This window comes from Choloepus didactylus, chromosome 13 (genome assembly GCF_015220235.1).
Source record: "Choloepus didactylus isolate mChoDid1 chromosome 13, mChoDid1.pri, whole genome shotgun sequence".
Taxonomy (NCBI): domain Eukaryota; kingdom Metazoa; phylum Chordata; class Mammalia; order Pilosa; family Megalonychidae; genus Choloepus; species Choloepus didactylus.
Genome location: NC_051319.1, coordinates 18,370,042 through 18,386,487, shown reverse-complemented (window position 1 = coordinate 18,386,487; position 16,446 = coordinate 18,370,042). Strand labels below are relative to the sequence as shown.

Below are 16,446 nucleotides of genomic sequence, written 5' to 3'. Positions count from 1 at the left end.
TCTGGAGCCTACATTGGAACAGTACGAGGTCAGACGTGAATGTCTTCCTTGGATACAGGCTGTCTCCAAGGTCCCTTCAGGCAGCCCATAAAAGCAGCCCCTGTCTGCAGCCACTGCACACCAGGCCCCCATGGGGAAGGAAGGACAGTCAGCTTAATTGACTGCAAATAGTATAACACTTTTGCTACATAAATGTACAAACTCAGAGACTTCCCACTTGTGCCACCCCCCACCACCACATACACACAACATACAACCTTTGTCAAAAGTACCATACAGACTGTATCCTTTATTTTGGGATAGTGGGATTATGAGTGATTTTATTTTTAATTTCTGTTTTTTTAAAGTTTTACATTGAGCAGGTATTCCACTTGTGAATTGAAAAAGATATCAGTTAATTATATTCTTGGATAAGACGGAAAACATTATGGATGCTAAGGACAGGCAGATCTTAAAAAGACTTTTCATCACTTTTTAGATAGGGAAAATCCAGCAGGCATTTGAGCAGAAAAAAGGTTGTTGGAGTATTTACTCTTAGAAAATAAATTTACTATATCCCAGTATAACCAAGGTATTTATATTTCAAACATATTGCGTACTTCCTCTTTCTTACCTATTCTCTTATTCAGAATAAATGCTACTTAGCATACATTCCTTTATGAGTAATTCTTTATCTTTGTAAAATTTTTCACATGCAGAGTTTGACATTTATTTGGTATCAGTGTGAAAACATAAGAGAAAGACCTCAGTTGCATAAAGAGAAATGTGTATTTAATTGAGTAAATAATAGGAGTCTTATACATGAAATTGTAAACATGATAAATTTAGTGAATATAATTTTAAAAATTAAATATGTTTTATTTGTTTAATATAAATTAGTAGCTAATGATGAAAGCATAAAGTAGCTTCCTTGGCTAATTGAAAACATCCCCTTCTATCATTGGGATCTCCTAATATTTTTGTTATTACAATAGCTATACTGTTAACATATTTAAATTATTATTTGAAATCAGTGAGACAGGATTCAGAACGTATTATTTCCCTATACTTTGAATTACGAGTTGTATCCTGGGATGTCTATCTTTTTCCAAATATTTTCTACCTTTATAGAAGAGAGGAAATTAACAAATCCAATATTTATGGCAAAAATGAAACTCATTATCCTTCCAAACCATGAAAAGTTTATGGTGAATCCTATGCAATCCTACCCAATTGAAGTTCTAATTATATAAAGATTTTTGGTACAAAAATTATTTACTTCTTTTGCCAAAATATTTCCTATAGTCATGTGTCACTCACATAAATACCTTTTTTGGATATAAGAAAATACCAAAGAAAAAGAAAAAAATGCATTGCATATATTTGATTAGAAAACTCATAGGGCCATACAAAATTACTCTCAGAAATACTGAATCTTTCAACAAATATTTGTTGACATTTGCTATGTGCCAGGCACCAATCTAGATGTGGGAATACATCTATCAACAAACTAATGAAAATCTCTCCTCTTGTGGCATTGATATTCTTATGGAACTCTGCCCAATAGTACTTTCTGGAACAATGGAAATGTTCTATAACTGCATTGTCATGTATAGTAGCCTAGATACTTTGAGTACTTTTGATTGAACACTTGAAATGTATCTAGTGCGACTGAAGAACTGAAATTTTATTGTGTTAATTTTAGTTAATTTAAATAGCCACATGTGGCAAGAGGCTAACATGTTAGCACAGTTATAGTGGTTAACAAACAGAAAAGAGACAAATAAGGAAATACATTCATCAAATGGTGAGTTATGCTGTGGATACAAGTATCTTCCTACATTAAATATAACATTTCTATATTTTAATATCTTTTCTATTGACATTTCCATTTTATAGAAATGGAATTGAATTCCATTTTATAGAAAAAAGACCTCAACGTGTCAAGTGTCTTAGGTCCAAATACCAGCAATGCAAATACCAGTATGACTTTAAGTAAGTCACTTAACCTTTCTGGGCCTTTGTTTTATTACCTGTAAAATGAGAGGGTTATTTCTACAATTCCTTCTAGTTATAAAATATCTTTATTATATAATAGAATTATTACCATTTCGTATAATTGAAGGGGCCATTAAAATTTTTTTGGTCAAAATTTTAACTGAATTATATTTTAAAAGCATTGAGGAATTTACTATTTGTTCATCACCTGTGAGCATTTAGTCTATATGTGTAGACAACTCAAGGAAATATATTCCAGAATCTTAAGATCTTAGCAAGACTTGCTATTGTAATCATATGATGGATCCTTTTTATACTAAATAATCCCTTTATGAAGCAAATAATTCCTCCATTTAATTATTTGTTTTAATAAAATTTCATATCATTTCATTTAAGTCCAGGATCCTATGTTTTATTATTTAGAATTTTCACATACATTTTGAGTTTCTTTAGATTGAGATATACCCATACTAAGATGGATGACATTATAAGCCTGCCTTTCAGAGTTTTTGAAGTACAGTATGTGGATCTAATTTTAAGTCCTGACTGTGCTATTTACCAACTGTATAAACCTGGGTAAATTAACAGATTACTTATGTATCACTTGTAAACCTCAGTTTCTTATCATCAAGAAAGGTTAATGACAGTAAGTTTACAGGACTGGAGTAAGAATTGAGTGAAATAATAAATAGAAAGAATTTAGCACAATTCCTAGCACAAACATACTGGCTTACAAGTGTACATTATTTTATTGTGCTTGTTATTAAGCACCCTCATCATTAATGTATTTTTCTCTCAGAGTGAAAAGGAAGATCTTATATAGAACAAAGAATGTATGCCAAAATTTGTGACTTGTCAAACAAGTACAAATGCAATACATTTTGCATGGTAAAAAATATGGAAATAATATTAACTCCAGTATTTATTAACTTATTTTTTCTGATATTAAAAGTTTAAAGAATGCAGCAATTATGTCCTTATAGATGCACAAACCATCAATCTGGTTATCCTGGGACTAATAAAAGTGTTTTGAAAGTTAGAGATTTGACTTATTCTAAAGACAAACACTGATGACCAAAGGGTTAAATTTAGATAAAGGCATTAATTTTGAAAGACAACTTGACCTTTATGAAGATTCCTTTAAAGATTTTGCTGTATTTTAATTGATGAATAGAAGCAGTGAAAGATTTGTCAATTGATCTGATGTGCTAAGATAAACTAGAAAAAGTAAAATTTTGAAGAAAATGGTTACCATGGTAAAACATGTCTCCAATGAGACTTGGGAATTGTCAAAGTTCGGAATGTTAAAGTCTAGCCATTTGGAGACTTAAAAAGGCAAGAACTTCAAATTCACAAGTGAATATAATGTTGATTAATCATATATGTTCAGTCGTCAATCTACTTCAGTTCTTTTTAACTTTGTAACATGGTAACACTTCTTCCTCTTTGAAACTCTCATGCTTTCTGGAATGCTGGTCTTGGGCCCCCTCCTAATGTCTTGTCTGTTCAGTTTCAGTTTCCTTTCCTGCCTCTCTTTGGTATATTTAAAAGAATTATGTATTTGATCTTTTTCCTTCTCACTCTTTGAAATCTATTCCATTCTTATGACTTTATCACTGATGATGCCTAAAACTGTCCAGTCTACACCCTATTTCTTTTACTCCTTTAACAAATAACTTACAGTTCATTGGGGATACAAATTAAAAAAATAAAAAAAACAAGCAGTGAGTCTATTTGAGTTCTATGAAAGTGAGGTATAAGAGCCTATAAAAACACACAAAAATTCCTTCCCCTCCCTATGTGCTGGGACTCTGTGGGAGTAGGGAGGATCCACACAGAGATGACAGAAAGAAGAAATGGCTAGTGTGGCTGGGTGATTGGAGCGATTGAGTTGATATTGGAGAGTATGAATTTATGGTATGTATATATATCATATACACATACACAGGCACACAAATACATATTATGTGTGTGCATATATGTACATAAAGACATACATAGGTTTTAGAATTCAGCAGCATCTGCTGAGAGGGTCTAGAAGCAATGACATTCAAATAGCAATTAACACTCTGAGAACTCAGATCTTGATTTCTAAATACTGTCCTCCACTAAAAGAAATCAGGGACTTTGGAGAAAGGGAGGATTCTGAGATGAACGTGGAATATCTTGTACCATAAAGTAAGGAAATGCTCAAAAAAGGATGGAGATATGTTAAAAGGATACAAGAATCAGCTTGAATGGCCTCCCACTGGCCAAATTTGGGATAATCTGAATATTGAAATAAATGATGATAGTAATAGATTACAACTCACTAAATAGAATAGGGATCCATAAGTCCATACTGATTAGAAAGATAGATGAGAAGGTAAAATGCTTCCTTACAGGGGAATGCCAACTAATAAATGTAGAAAGGAATAATGGACATGGAATATCACACTCTGGGATCCATCATAGTGATTCGGAGTTGTCAGTAGAGGCTAAGGCCAGTGGGTGCAGGATTGATGAGGTTATTGGCAAACTCAGTATACTTCTAAGCTAAGATTAATAATAATAAATTACAAAGAGAAAAATAATGATCTTATGGTATAGAAACCTTGCAGACCCCAAAAGTCAATAGTGGGACTAGTGAACATCATATGCCCTCTGATGTGATACACTGAGAAGAGCATAGCATCATTTCTTGGTATTCCTGCTAAGTTTGACCTGAGTCTGGGTCATGACAAAATATCAGATGGTCATTCTATAGAATTTAAGGCCTCTTTTCTTGAAAATTATTGAAGACCTGAGAGATAAAGAAAGACTCTTATTCTGTTTGGAAGTGCCTGAAGAGACATGGAAACTAAATGCAGCATGTATTCCAAGTGATCCTGGCCCCCAAAAGAAAAAAAAAAAAAACATTGTTGGTACAATGATAAACTTTGAATGAGGTCTGGGATTGTATGGCAGTATTGTATCAGTGTTGATTTCCTGACTTGGAATATTGTGTGGTGGTTATGTAGGAGAATATTCTTGCTTTTGGGATCTATGCCCTGTGGTACTTAGGAGTGATAAGGCATCATGTCAAGTGGTTCCAAAAAAGACTAATGGTAACAGGTATATAAAAAGAAGGAAAAAGAGTGATGGGGTAAACACAGTGTAGTGTTAACAGTTGAGGAATCTAGGTCAGGATATATGGGAACTCTTAGTACTGTTTGTGAAACTTTTCTGTAAGTTCGAAGTTGTTAGAAAAAAATTTAAGAACGTAAAAAGAGGACCTATACCAGACTAGGGCTATAGGGAAGAATTTTGTAAGCAAGTTCTGAACTAAAATCTAAAATACAGATTTGAGAGGAGAGATTTTTTTAGTTTAGTTTAGTTTTTAATGGTTTCTATTTAGATATTTGTTGATTGAATGCATGAATTGAAGCGAAGAGAAATTTGAAATGACTGGAGATCAGAAATTGAATTGGCATGGCTAGAAATTAGGCTATAGAGAGGTAAGCAGGGAGCAGATCATATAGTAGGAACTCAATAAATAGGTATTGAGTGTGCTTGTTCAAAAAAAGGTTCAAAGTAATTTCAAAAATGACATGAGAAATGGCAGATCTCTACTGTATCCCAAGATGACAAAAAATAGTTCTGATCTAGATGTCTTATGTTCTTTAATGTTAATTTTCTTTTGAAGTATTTTAAAATTTTTAACTAATTCAAACAGGATCTTTCCTCCTTCAAGTTAAATAAGTGAACCTTCATAGAAATTCTCACCAGTTGTCAGGATTTTGTGTATATGTGTTTACATAAATACATTATAGGACCAGCAGGATAAATCATGTTTAGCCCTAACTACTGCTTAGACAGTTATTTATAAAAACTTGTGATTCTGTATGTATCCAATATTGTACCCCAGCATAAAACAAGCCCTGTCTGTTAATCTCCATCTATTTCAGTTCTCTCTTCCATACAGCCAAATTGTTTGAACTTGAAGTATTATTTTCTAAATAATTTCTTAGGGAAAATGTGACTGCAAAAAAAAATGTTCGTTGGCCCCTAGGCATTTTAGTCTGCTGCTATTATAATCCCAAATGAGTAAAATATTCTCTGGAAATAGAGAGCTTACATTTAAGAAGCAAAATTAGTTTTTTAATACACTTAGTAAATTAACTTTTAGAAAAGCCATCATACTTCTTAGAAAGAAATAGGCCAATTCTTGACTAGACTTTTGTTCCCCTCAAAATACTTATTTTTTATGCCACAAAATTGTGCAAAGGTGCATATTTTTAAAATTAAGAGCTAAAATTAGGTATATGCCCTATAAAATTTATAAATGAGTGTGAAATATAAGGAATGTTGAGAAATACCCAAATACAGTTGTATTATATAACGAATATTTCGGTTTTAAAAGGGAATTGTTAAAGTACTTATTTCATAAGTATTTACAGTATTGCTTTTTGTTTTGTTTTACTAAATATATTAGGCACTTGGAGGTGTCCCAGGAAGTCAGCCATTACTTCCCAGTGGAATGGACCCAACTCGGCAACAAGGTGACTACTTTAAAGTAAAAAGTGAATTTGATGTGTAGAATCTCAAAGGAAATCCTTCATTTTTTTAAGGAAAATTTTATTTGTATGTATCTTCCATAATTATACTGGTTGCACTTTTGTAGGTAATATGGCCAAACACTTTATATTTTCAGCTCTTAATTATGCATGATAGTGTGGGCAGTAATAACACAAGAAACAGAATATATAAATTATCCAAAAATCCATATTTTATAACTTCATAAAATATTTTATATAACTTCTAACAAGTGAGAGTTGAAGTGATTATATGACGTCTTATCATTGTCCCTGCACTTTTCTTATGGAAGGATTTGTCCACCTGAAAGATAAACAGAAGTAAAAAGGGTACTAAGAAACAAGGGGCCTGATTAGCTTAATAAACCCAGTAGTCAGATCCTTTCATAGAGATGTTTAAGTACCACAGGTATATAGGGTTCTATTGTAGTGTTACAAAAGAAAGAGAAGCAAGTAGTGTGACGGAAGTAGTTCAACACAGAGTAGGAAGAAAATTTCAATTATAAGACATTAATGGAGAGTGTGGGTGTGTGGTGATAAAAGTAGCATTGGAAGCCAAGACAATGTCAGTAACTTAGTCCCTTGGAAAATAAGACATTGTAATACCAAGCAGAGAGGAGGCTACTAGCCTCTGTTGTAGCATTCATGTTTGTTCCTAATATCTAATTCTTTTTTTGTTTTTTTAGGACATCCAAATATGGGTGGGCCAATGCAGAGAATGACTCCTCCAAGGGGAATGGTGCCCTTAGGACCACAGGTAAACAATCTGTGTGGAAAGTTAGGTGCTAGGTTTTTGCCTTCACCTTATATAAACAATGTTATTTACTAAATTTTATTGTATGCATTAATGGTTTAATATAACACGATTGGCTCTTGAGGACATAGCATCTGTGACACATCCAAATTGATGTAATAACAAACCATTTTTTAAAAAGGTGCTATCACATATGCCTTGAGAAAATACTGTGTAGAAATAAACCATAGTGATTATTATTTAAAAAAAAAAACGATTAACCTTTTGTTAGATATGCTGAGGAGATGGTTAAGTAAAACCTATTTGATTGAAAATACTAAATAGTATAAGTATACTTTAGATCTTTTTAAAATGCTATTGACAATTTACTATATATTACCATATTTCTTTATAGAATATGAAAATAATTGAGAACTATTTAGAAATAAACATTAAAATGGGTCTTATTGAACAAACAAAACACTGTCAGTATAATTAGCCTGTCTCTCTACCACAGTTTCCCAAAAATGTACACTGAGGTGAGCATGGCCTAGCTGTTGGTGACATTTTAAGCACACTGTTCCAAGATATTTATTTTAGTTAAAATATCCTTCCATCTCTCTTGAGAAAACTGCTTAGGATAGAAGTTAATTTTATAATGTTTTATTTCAAAAAAACAATACAAAATCCAGAATTTTAAATTTTTACTTCATGGGTCAAAGGTTAACATGTCATAAAGCTGGTTAGCAAGAATGAATTAATTTCTTTTTTTCCCTTCCAAGAAAAGCATTATAATGGTTTTCTCTTTTTATGGAATGTACAATTACATTCTTCAGAAATGAAAACAGTAGGATTATTATTGTTTTTATATTTGTCATATTGTAAATTCGTTTTGGATATTATACTTGAATGACAGTTTTGGTCATAGTTCCTTGTGTTGAAATAGTACTTTGGATTATTTTGCTTGTTTTATTCAATATTTGGTATTCTTCCATCAATACCTATTTTCTTCAGCTTTTATAAGTAGCATAGTGTCTCATTCTTTTAAATAATTCTCATTCTAATTTTTTCAGAACCAATAAATTAGAATCTATACATTAGCTTGAACCATTTGAAATAGATAATATTTGACCATTTTTAATCTACAAAAACAGCAATTTCATATCATTTAAATGGTTAGCAAACATCTGTACTTAATTAAAGCAAATTTTTAAAGTGAATGAAATTTTCCCCTGGCAGATTTAGGAACTTATTTCATATATCTACTTTAAAATATTAAATTAATGTTTCATTGTATCCCCCAAGGAGTCAGAGAATTATACACCTAACACCCAGATAATGTGACTTAAGCCTATTGCTGCTCTTGAGGCTTTTGTCATTCCCAGACCAATATTTCTAACACCATTTATAAACTAGAGTCTGATTTGAGAGTCAGCTTTGTAGTGCTTGAAGATGTATACCAGTGCTTACCTAAGCTATAGGAACATTATATTTCATTTGAAAATGAAGAAATAAAAAAGCATACTGATCTGTATGCTTTATCCTATTAATATCTAGCCACATGTTTATATGTTTTGTGTTATAAGTAAATTAAAACAGAAAAATAAGAAAACTTCTATTTCAGGTGAGTAATATCTTATTGATGAGTTTTAATAACTAAATTAATCATGTAATTATGAATTCTTTCTTTGCCTTTTCAAATCCAAAGAGAGTAGTCTATTTCTTCCATTTGGATTAGCAATGTACTTGCTATATATTTCTATTTAATTTGAGGGAAATAAAGTATTTTTGTATGAATTTACCTCAGAAACCAGGAAGACCAACAATTAACTATTTTAAAATCCCAGTATACAAAGTGTAAAAGGGTGAGGGAAATTATTTATATGTAGCATGTATTTAAGTAAGAAGAGCAGTCATATTCATATGAATGGTACCATAGGAAAAACTGGATGAAATCATTTGAAATATCTTTTGAGATTTTTATTTCATAATATCTGGTATGTAAAACATATTCATTATATACTGTGAGCTTTGTGATAAAGATTAGCTTGGTTTCTTGAAAGATAATGGGAAAACAACTCTTATAAGAGGTATTCAATTATACAGAACTACCCAAGACCAGAATCCATCTGCGTTGCTATAGTTGGATTACAGAAACAGTCTTTGGAATGTTGTCTCTAGCTTGATATACAAACAATATCTCCTTTTTATCATAGATATTACTTCTATAATTTTCTGAGCTGAAGATTAATGTGGTGAAGGGGGACAGAAGTTACCTATTAAAACAATTGATCTCCTAGAACAAAAAAATATGTGTAATCTAATAGATTCTTGAATAATGCTGATTTAGACAAAGTGCACACCTAGAAACTAGTAAACATGTAATTAATGCTTATTGTATGAATGAAGAAGTAAATGTTTGACCCCAAATCCCAGCATGTTTTGCCTACCCCTTACCTATTTTAGATCTATACAGTGGTAATACAGGATTCTTAAATTGATAACGGTATCCTTTTAATAGAAAAGCAAGCTGATTTTTTTAATCAAGGGAAGTGCCTTCCATAATACTATATTTGAAGTCATTTTTCTGCTTGCTTTTGTAATAATAAGATGTATTTAGCTAGCCTGTGTTCTTAGGCTCAATGTCATATGATTAACAGAACAATTCACCAGTACTACCCAACTTGTTCTAGTTCCTCCAGAAACCTGAAGAATAATCAAATTATATCCGAGCAGGAACTTATCATGATTTCCAAACAGATTCTTGGGGTGGGGGAATGGTGAGATGGAAGTGTATTGTGTATTATCGTATGAAGAGAAAATAGGCAGAGTCTGCAAAGGGAAGTAAGATTTCAACTCAGTATAAGGAAGACTTTCTAGGAATTGAACTATCCAATTATTGAAAACTTTTTATAAACTTTTCAAGCAGAGCCTGAACAGCCATTTTGTCAGGAACACTGCACTGGGAGAGAGTTTAGAGCAGATGGAATTGTGTAGTTACCATCAGCTTTAAAATTCAGTGTTTCTAAATTAGTTCTTCCCATTTTGCCTTTGTTGATACCACTAGGAAAGCCAGTTGTTATTCTTTCTTATCTTCCTGATTTCTTTTTGCTTTAGAGCATTCACAAAATGAAAGTTATTTTATAAAACTATCAAGTTATGTATTGAATAATTTCTTACTCATCCTGTGACAGTTCAGTTTAATTTACCCCTCATTTATTGAATGTACCAGACACCGTACCTGAGCAGTAGATTTACAAAGATGAATAAAACAGAGTCTCTGCTTCAAGGTGCTTATGATTTAGCAGGAAATGTAAACACTGAAGAAAAAAATATTTTACAGAGGAACAAAGTCTAGAATAGAAATATGCATAATCTGTCATGGAATTATTAGATGAACAAGCAAGTAGTTCTCTTAGGGTTGAGGGTTCATGGAAAGCTAATGAGATGAGGACTCATTTAATTAATCCTTTATTAATGGTAAGAAGAAATATCAGCTGGTATTTTTGAGCACCAAGCACTGTGATTGGTTCTTCATATGATTTCATTTTGTCCTCCAACAAGCTTATAAGGGAGATGATATTATAACTTTACAGATAAGGAAATTAAGGCTGAGTGAATCATTGGCCCAAGATCACCCATCTAGAAAGAGTGCAAAGGAAACAGGGCAGTGACTACAAAGATTCAAACCAAAGTCTGTGACCAGAGCTATAAGGAAAAGTAATGTTTTCCTTGATAAAATAAAACACAGATCCTCTAAGATGACAAGGAAGTAAGATTTGCCTTGTGAAGCATTTCTATTACATTTTACTATTCAGATTTTCTCCCCAGTGACTAACTTTCTTCTCAGAGATCTCTTACTAATACTGCTGCTGCCACCGCCACACATGATTTCAAGGTTAAGGGAACTACCTATTCCCTTGGTGGACAAAGAACATTCTAGTATCCCATAGCACACAAAAATTAGGATGTTTAAATAGTATTTCCTTAAAGTAAAAGTAAACAATGAGACTAGCTTGCAGCTACATAATTTCATTTATCAACTGACTTACTCTCTGGAGTTAGGCATTCTCTCATTGAATAGTTCCTCGGATCTTAGCATTTACTTAGAAGGCCAAGGGAGGTGAGTCAACATGAGTGTAAAAGTGTGTATTTCTGAACCACAGAAATCCAGCCAGCTGGAGGATATGGTTTGGAGAAGGGGAAGAAGTTACAAACTGTAGGAAATGAGGACAGGAAAGATGGGTTGGTCCTGAGCTGTGAAAACCTCATAGAGCCTCGCAGAGGAGTTTAAACTTATTTGAGAGACAGTATTGGCAATCATGATTTTTAAGTGACATGAATAGGACTGAAATTTAGAAAGATAGCTCTGGAGGCAGTATGGAGAGCAGATTGGAAAGGCGAGAGACTAGAGTCAGAGAGACCACTTAAGACAGATGAATGACAAAGATTAGTAATAGGAAGGAGAACACTATTTCAAGAGCTAATTCACTGTAATAGACTTTGGTGACTGACTAGATGTTGGAATTGAAGGAAAAGGAAGAGAAGGACCTCTCAGACCTCTGGGGTGGTATCCAATGGAAAAGACCCATATGTTCAACTTATAATTGGAGCTTATGCATCCTTTGAGTTGGAGCTTAAGAGATATATTGTGACAAAAGATAAAAGATGTGGTATTGTGAACAGTTAGATAAGATTACCCATAAATGGATATTTATTGAAAAGAATGTTGTGGATTGAACATAGGGAAAAGCTACGTTTAAAGAGTTACCAAATAAAAGGAGCCAGCAAAGGAAATTGCAAAAGAGTAGTCAGAAAGGTTGGAGGAGTAATTGTGCCAAAAAGCCAAGCATGAAACTGGTCAATATTGTCAAAATGTCACTATCATAAACATGATAATGATAAAATTAATCTTTGGAACTTTATGGCAACTAAAGTAAGCTAATATGATGTGTTTTGAAGGTACATAACAGATAGTCACAGAAGCCTATTATCATAAAGCTCATATGTACATATTTTGAGTATACTTTAGTATTCATATATTTTTGTGTATTTGTATATTAGTGCATTTCTGTGTTGGAAAGTTTATTTTGTGGACAGAAGTTTACCTCCAACTTTCTTATATTGGGCTCACTTGGGTTTTTGTTTATTTTTTTTAGGCTTTATATAATTGTTTTGGTGTGATAATTTCAAACATGGTGACTAAATCTTTGCTTTAAAAGCAAAGTTTTGGATTTATAAAGGGTTTTATTTGAAAAAGTTCACTATTGTACAGATATTAAGAAATGAATAAAGGTATGTTGAATATTATGATTCAACCATACCTTAAATCATTTAACATACTCTAATGATCTTACATACTCACGTAATTTTTAAAAGACACCAACCAAAGTAGAGTAATTGTTAAAATAGAAGCAAAAGTACAAGAGTGGACCCTTCAGAGAATGAATTGCACAGGCCTTATCCAGTCAGGAGTTATGTAGGGAAATCATTAACATGCTCTCCTTTCTTTCCCCCCTCCTCTTTGGTTTTGTTTTTTTGTTTTGTGGTAGTCTGACCCTTGGTTATCATTACAGAACTATGGAGGTGCAATGAGACCCCCACTGAATGCTTTAGGTGGCCCTGGAATGCCTGGAATGAACATGTAAGCAGAATGCTATATTATCCTGTTTACCAAAGTGCTTTATTTTCTGTCTACTAACGTGATACTACTTTGTAAAAAAAAAAAAAAAAAAAAAATTGGACTCCTAAATCTCTGTTTAGTATAAAGATGAGCTGTAATGTTTGTTTCATTTTCACATGTCCTCTATGTTTTTATTCCTTCCCTTGCAACCATTAATTTTTTTTCCATTTTTAGGTACCATAAATGCCAACTTTTAGCCTGTTTCTTTTCTCATTTTCATGTTTTATTTGTTTAGTCATCACAAAAATGAGTCTTCTATAAATATATACATAGTCTCCATATAGAGCATTCACAGAAGTATGAAGAGATGCTGACACCATGACCATGAGCTTTATCTTTTTAATCTCATTTTAACAGATGCATAATGATTCCTGAGAGTAAAGTTTTTTGACTCTTTTAAATATATTTGTGCCGTTACTTTTGCTTTGTTGGAGCCTCCCTCAACACAGGAAGAATTCTCTCTCTGGTAGTATCTTCCATGTTAAAGAACTTTCCATGGTATCATGTCCTTAGGTGAGAAATAGACAAAAGAGTTTCACTGTAAAGAACTTTTCAAACCCAGAGAGGGTAGTTTGTTTCTATCAGGCAATATAATGGAATTTGTTAAGGATTTTTAATTTAGTTTTGGTTATCCAACTTGTCCTCAAAGTTACATAAACACCAAGTTCTTGTTAGTGACTTTCATTAATTCATCGTAGAATCTGTACCATGATGTGGCCTAAAGAAAGCTTTCTGGAGATAATGAAAGTGTTCCACATAGCGTTGTAGGTGGTTTCTCAAATATATTTTCCTTAAGTCTATCTTTTGGTTATTTTCATATCTAATTAAATAACTCTTCCTTTGCTTGGTAGCATTGAAGACATGCTGTCAGATAAGCTCTTTTGATGTATTTAAGGTTTTTTTTTTTTTAATTCAATTTTATTGAGATATATTCACACACCATACAGTCATCCAAAGTGTACAATCAATTGTTCACAGTACCATCATTTAGTTGTGCATTCATCACCCCAATCTCTTTGTTGAACGTTTTCCTTGTACCCAAAAAAATAAAAATAAGAATAAAAAATAAAAGTAAAAAAAGAACACCCAAGTCATCCCCTCCTCCCACCCTATTTTTCATTTAGTTTTTTGTCCCCATTTTTCTACTCATCCATCCGTACACTGGATAAAAGGAGTATGATCCACAAGGCTTTCACAATCACACTGCCAGAAGGGATTGTTTTTTAATCATCTGAAACCATTTTCATGGAAAGCAATTTTGCCGAAAATAGAAAATAGGTTAATAGATGGGTAACAGCCAGACTCAAAACTAACAGAACTGGGGGGAAAAGTAGGTCAAATTTTCCTGTCCCGTCTTTTCACCTTTAAAGTAAAAATGGATAGACATGAAGTTTGACTCTTTTTAAATTCTCCAAAAGCTTAGCCTTTTATAGTGGTTACTATAAAAAAGGGTGAGTGATAATTTGTGTTTCTGTCAAAGGCCGAAACTCTTACTTGTAGGATGGAGATAATATATTTAAAAATATTTATATATTATCTCCTGATATTTTCACTTTAGAATATCTCCTGATATTTTCACTTTAAAATGCAACAGATATAAGGTGTATATATTTTGAATACTATGATCAGTCAGAATCATCATTAAATATTAAGGTATCTAATATCATTCTGTAGATTACTTTGCATTATAATTGCTATATGGCCAATTTTAAATAAACCTATGTTTGCCTGTAGGGAGAAAAAAAATCTTGCTTCTGACTACTGGGAGACTCAAATAGCTGCTTAAAATTTTCTAGTTCCATTCTCACTTACAATTAAACATGTACATCTAGGCACCTTTAATTCCCTAGATTATGAAGACTAAAAATGTGGTTGAAATTTCAGATATTTTTGTTGAGATTTTGGTTTGGGTTTCTCATATAGATGTATCAAAATACTTTCTAAATTTTTCTACTTTAAGCCCTACAGACCCGGATTTCCATGATTTGTTACTATTGCCTTTTATTTGGGCCTAATGCAATTTTCAGTTAATAAATTTGAACTCCTTCAAGGTCAAAGAAATTGTAAATATTGTATAAACCCTGTTATAGGAAAAGTTATATAGTATAGAAGATCCAACCAGAGAAAATCTTCTTGTATTAATATTGGTCCTAACAAAGCAAAAGTGAATTTTAAGAAACAAAAAATAAAACAAACTCTTATTTCCATTGTACTCAATAAAGTGGACTTTATTGAAGTTCACATAATTAACTATTTTTAAAATAAAGTAAGTTTTACTATGTACAGACAAGTATTGGTTTTTGGCTTTCTTCATGTCATTTTTTTTTTATGTTGGGAAACTTAAAAATATAAGAAAAAGGTATTAGAATGGTGTTGCCTTAAGCAATATCTTATCTCTAGCAGTAGAAAATTTTTGTATACTATAGAGTCCTATCTGGATGATTTGTCTTTAGCTTGTCACTTTTTAGCATTTATCAATGCAATTATCAATGACAATAAAAAATACCCAACCCTGGTCACTAAAGTAATTAAATTCTGTATTTTAACTGAAACTTTGTATCACAGTATAAACTATTTGCAACAAAATTTTTATGATTTTGCTTTTAAAGAATATTGACCACCTCGAAAGAGGATTATGCTGATTTAATCTTTATACTTCCATGTCCTAAACACAGGATAAATTATGCAGTGTGATTTAAAATTATAATAACAGTGTATTTTTAATGTTTCTATAACTAATATTATATCTATAAAAGTAAAAGCTTGATATTAATTTAAATAATTTATAATTTATAAAGTATTGCCACAAATATTTTCAAATGCATTATAGATTAGTTTTAAAGGAAACTTGAATAGTGATGCATTTCTCAGTTAACTACATTTATACAAATTCCCAAAGAATGTGGGATTCAGTATTTCTAATTCACCTTTGACACTTCGCTATTTTATAGAAACTAAAAGGAAAAAAGGATTTCAAAGGATCTTCTTGTTCCATATTAGATCCTCTAGAACTATAAAATTTGTGTAGTTACTATCTTGAAATAAAATGACTTTGAATTACAGAGGAAAAGAGGACTTAATTAAGGTTTGTTCTCTTTGGTAGTCACTGTCATATCCATATACACCCTTACCAAAAAATACAGAATTCTTTAGATACCATTTTTCTCTTTATTTTTAAATGAGGCTAACCTGATTATACTTCAGAATTTTTCACTCAAAATTATGTCTCAAAATATAATTTATAAAATACTTTCTCAATAATACTGATGGCCCTCAAAAAGAGTGGGAATTTCTGAATTTAAGTAGTTGTTCTAATAGGACCACTCATTCTTAATAACCCCCACTTCATTCAGTGCTATTTGTGAAACTTAAAATATGTTTCAAAGACAATGATCATGTTGGGTGAAATTTATCTTATTAATACAGATTATTGTTTAACCTCTTATAATATTAAAATGTAATTTAATATAAAATACATAATTAGTATTTATTAATCAAAA

General features: G+C 31.9%; 1 protein-coding gene and 1 pseudogene across 5 annotated transcripts in view; one reads left to right on the top strand and one right to left on the bottom strand.

Annotated features, from left to right (window-relative positions):
- Window positions 1–16,446, top strand: part of SSBP2 (single stranded DNA binding protein 2) — a 402,865-nt gene that overhangs the window by 324,176 nt on the left and 62,243 nt on the right. For 3 of the 5 annotated variants that reach the window (XM_037801547.1, XM_037801544.1, XM_037801546.1), the window contains 3 exons: window positions 6,431–6,497; window positions 7,217–7,287; window positions 12,816–12,907. In XM_037801547.1, coding sequence (XP_037657475.1) covers window positions 6,431–6,497; window positions 7,217–7,287; window positions 12,816–12,907 — 230 coding nt within the window. The remainder of the gene's footprint in view (window positions 1–6,430; window positions 6,498–7,216; window positions 7,288–12,815; window positions 12,908–16,446) is intronic. The other 2 variants (XM_037801548.1, XM_037801545.1) reach the window with 1 other exon arrangement.
- Window positions 58–167, bottom strand: LOC119508655 (annotated as a pseudogene).